This window comes from Buceros rhinoceros, unplaced genomic scaffold (assembly GCF_000710305.1).
Source record: "Buceros rhinoceros silvestris isolate BGI_N320 unplaced genomic scaffold, ASM71030v1 scaffold20939, whole genome shotgun sequence".
NCBI classification, from domain to species: Eukaryota; Metazoa; Chordata; class Aves; order Bucerotiformes; family Bucerotidae; genus Buceros; species Buceros rhinoceros.
Genome location: NW_010432469.1, coordinates 2846 through 7092, shown reverse-complemented (window position 1 = coordinate 7092; position 4247 = coordinate 2846). Strand labels below are relative to the sequence as shown.

Genomic DNA, 4247 nt, shown 5'->3' with positions numbered 1-4247 from the left:
CGGCATTCAGACCGGTTTCCACACCACCCCAATGCAACGTGCATTTTTATCAAGGAAGCTGCCTAATGGCTCCTATTAATTTTGATTTTTAATCTCCTGGTACAGCTTCCAGTAATATACATGCAAAACCTGACAACAAGCCCTTTTGGTTTCAAAGCTGACTTCTCCTCTGGCTCAGCATGAAGAGAAAAGAGCCCTGGGAGGCAGCAAAGCCTCTGACCGGCAATGCCCTTGCAGCTCCAACATGTCCCACTCTCCCTCCTGCAAAACAAGCCAAAATACTAACAGGGGCCAAGCCTCCCGCTGCCAGCCACGATCACCAGAGCTGCTCGCAAACGCTTTTTGCCATCACTGCCTACAGCCACAAGGAAGCTAAAAAGATGCGGGCAGGAGTCCCCATGTGGTACCCCAGCACCCAAGGTTCCACCAAACCCCAGCCGGGCCAGAGCTCCCCCGGGACATACCCCGCCACCTCCCGATGCTCTCTTGGTCACCGTGCCCTGGCTCAAGCAGAGCCGGCAGCCCAGCCCGGCCCCCACCCAAAGGGAAAAGCTTTTCAATGGTCGTCTCAAACTTGGTTTTGCATCCTCAGAGCGGGGTTGAAGCCCCCACAGGCAGCACTGTTTGATGCTTTCTGGATCAGCTGGTAAAGGGGCCAGGCCGGCAGCCCAGCCCGGACCCCTCCCAAAGGGAAAAGCTTTTCAAGGGTCGTCTCAAACTTGGTTTTGCATCCTCAGAGCGGCGTTGAAGCCCCCACAGGCAGCACTGTTTGATGCTTTCTGGATCAGCTGGTAAAGGTGGAGAGCACCAAAGAACCAAATTGCCACTGGCACAACACGGCACTGCCAGCCCTGAGCCCTGCCACCGCGCATACCACTGCCACGGCACGGGAGGAAACATTTCCTGAAGCTCCACAAACAACCCATCCTCGGGGACTATTATTTCAAGGTTCCTGACTGCTAAAGTAAATGAGCCTCACGTTAAAGACCAGCTACATCGCAAACCCACCGCTGCCAGGACAGCGCGTGTCTGCAGAGGCAATCGCTTACTCCCAGCCATGACCATCACATGCTAAACGACACCGCCAGTGACACATTTACCTCCGTATTTCATCTTTATCAACCGATGCTTTGCCTTCCCATCAGGAAAAGTCACTCCAAGGTGGAGCAGCAGTGATACCTCCCCAATGCTGACACCTCGTAAAGGCTCCCGGGGGAAACGCCGGCAGCCTCGTCGCTGGAGGCGATTCAAACCAGCTCAGACAAAGTCCCGCTGGATGCACTGCAGGGAACGGTTTGGCTCTGGAAGCTCTGGGCAGGAGCTGTGTTTATAAGATCAGCATCACCCGAGGTGTACCAATAGCATGTCATCACACTGCAACACCTGCTGAGGCAGCGAGCAACGGACGACAGTGGGTACAAGGCTGCGGTGCCCCTCCGTGGAAGCACCTTTTATGGAGTGTCTGTGCCACCCTGCATGCCAGAACAGGGCTGTCACTCCGGTCACACTGAACCTCCTCACCCTCAGGGGTGATCTGGAATTTTAGGAGCCAGTAGAACCCACACCATCAGCAAGACAACTTCTCTTGCAACGGCTGGAAGCAAAACACTGGGACTCTGCCAAACAACATCAAAGTTCCCGCCCTAAACCAAACTTCCAAGCAGCTTCCAGTTGGGATTTCTCCTCCCCATGCCCCGGCCCTGCCCTTTTGTACGGAAGTATCCCAAGAGAGCAAGCGAGATCCCGGCCAGGACATGCTGCTCTCCTGGAGAGCACCCACCCAAGAGCTGCTGGTCCCTTAGCAGGACTGGAGAGCCGGCAGCTGCCCCCTGCACGCTCACAGGGCTGCTGGAGGGCACGTTTTAAGCTGACACTCCACTGCACTCTTTACATGAGACAAATTTATTTTTCCAGGCAAGGTACCAGCTGTTCACAGTGCCTCACACCTGCAGGAGTCACAGGGAAACGTGGCAAGCTGGAGCCACAGGGAGAAGTAACAGCGTCCCGCGTCCTTCACATGAGGGTGCACAAGGTGGTGGTGGGTCTTTGGAGAGCACATGCTGCCGGACGCCAGGCTAAGTGCTGTGTCGAGAAGGAACATGGGCAGCACTGCCTTCTACCTGCAGCTGCTTCATGACTTTATCAACTGAGCTATGATGTTTCTGATGGTCTTTCCCTCCTCCCCGGCGCTGCAGACCTCCCGCTGCCGGCTAATGCCAACACGTGATGGATTTTATGACTGAATTTTGCCTGTGGCAGTGAATCACAGGCTGACAGTGCTCCACTGCTCGGCGCGTGTAGCGAGGCATCAGCCAGAGATGTGCTCAAGACCCCTCTCCAAAGGACACTGCTCCAGGAAGACAGGAATTCCTCAGGGACCGCTGTCCCCAGCATGCCAACAGTGACGGTCACCCACAACCTTGGGATGCACCCCCCAGGCAGCTGGGTACCCTGAGCACCAACTGGTACTCCGCGAAGAGCACAGGCGAACCCGAGCATCGATGGAGATCCCCTCAGAGATGAAGGTCGTGTTTCCCACCCCCGCCCTGCCTAGGCACAGACAACAAGGAGCAGACAACTGTGGCAGCAGCTCTTCGGCCTTACGTGACCAGAGACAGGCTTACCCCAAACTACTCCCTCCCAGACTTGGATGCAATGTCCCTTCCTCTCCCCATCAGGCATTTGGGAGAAGAATTGCCCACTCAGCTCTCTGGCTGGACACACACAAGTAGAATATATGAGTGCTTATATCCCGGTCATTCCCATTCAGTTACTGCTAAAAAACTCTTACTATAGCTCCTACATCACCACCAGAAGTTAAACCAAGCTTTACTTCTCTGGACCAGTGCTGGGTCACTCCCACTGTACCCTCCCACCACAGGCAGGCTCCCGGCCCTGCAGCTGCAGGCAGCTGTGCCGGGCTGTGCTGGTGACCCCGCGCAGAAGTTGCCTTCTCACAGCACCTCAGAGGGTAACCTTGAAAGGACGATGCCGCACGGCGAGGAGCTTGCAGACACGAGAGCAGGAGAGACCCTAAGCGTAGGCTTGGGCAGGGGAAAGCTAAGTGCCCACAGTCTGTCAAGGAGACCACAATAACCCCCTCCTGATCATCCGGTCATTAAAAGCTGCTCCTCTGCTTTGAGCGACCAGCATTTGGGCTGGAAGCACTCCAAAACCGGGCCAACACCAGTGCATGACCTCTCGGGAGCTGGTTCTGTAGCCTTAGTGGAGGTTAAACGCCAGGATTCAGCGAGCGTTTTCCCCTACAGCAGCACTCGCAGAGGGCCACGTTCTGCTCTCCATAGTGCAAGTATAAATCTGAAGCAACTCCAGCGTCTTCAGGAGCATCATTTTGCATTCACACCAGTACAGTGAACGCAAAACAGAGCAAGCCATAAATATTTCAGTTGCTTTTCCAGCTTTGTTATCCTGTTCAAAGCAGGAAACATGACAAACCTTTGATTGTTTTGCTTAATACCAAACAATAATTCAAAGAGAGACAAACAAGCAACATTAAATGATGCCTGTGATGTACAGGAAAGCTGATGAATTAGAAGAACCTGATGAGGATGGCGTGGATTGGAGCAGCCCCTTTCCCTGCCTTCAGCAGGTACCATGAATCCCTCCCAGGCCAGCCGGCGCGTGCCCGTTGTGCATGGCAGGGGGACAACACAGGGCCAGGCGTGCAGGCAGTCACACCGGGGCACCCTGCACCGCCTTCGCCCCAGCACAGCCCGCTGCCTCCAGAGCAACAGCCACCAACGCCACCTTCCGCAGCCTTTTAAAAAACTCCTGTGGAGGTATTTAGTGTCTCCTCCCTTGAGCATCTCCACACTCAAAATCCACTCGCGAAGCAGCCGCCTCCAGCCTCCCAGCAGTGCAGAGGCAATCTGGCCTGGCCCACTCGTACCAGCATCCCCACCTGGGCATTTCTGAGGGTCTGTGCAGCGTCTGGAGGTGAAACATCCACCCGAGACCATGTGTCGGGACTGCCCCAGGACTTGCAAGGTGGGTGCCCACCGCTCCCCTCTGCCTGTCCTCCATCAGTCCCTCGCCCTAAGGTGTCCAGCACACAGATACCACCCCTGCCTGTTTGCTCATAATTTCAGCAGCGCTTACACCAACAGACCCACACACCTCGGTCCGCGTGCAAACCCGTTACCGGTGCCCCAGAGGCGTGGGCTGTGCGCCCGCACTCACCTCCGGCAGCGGCATCCCATTGATGATGAGGTCAGGCTGCTGGGGGC

At 55.8% G+C, this 4247-nt stretch overlaps 1 protein-coding gene across 1 annotated transcript in view; it reads right to left on the bottom strand.

The window, feature by feature from the left end:
* The window catches only part of LOC104500194 (protocadherin-19-like), a gene marked incomplete at both ends in the record, with an annotated part of 51042 nt that overhangs the window by 46394 nt on the left and 401 nt on the right, over positions 1 to 4247 (bottom strand). The window contains 1 exon segment of the mRNA XM_010143800.1: positions 4201 to 4239. Coding sequence (XP_010142102.1) covers positions 4201 to 4239 — 39 coding nt within the window.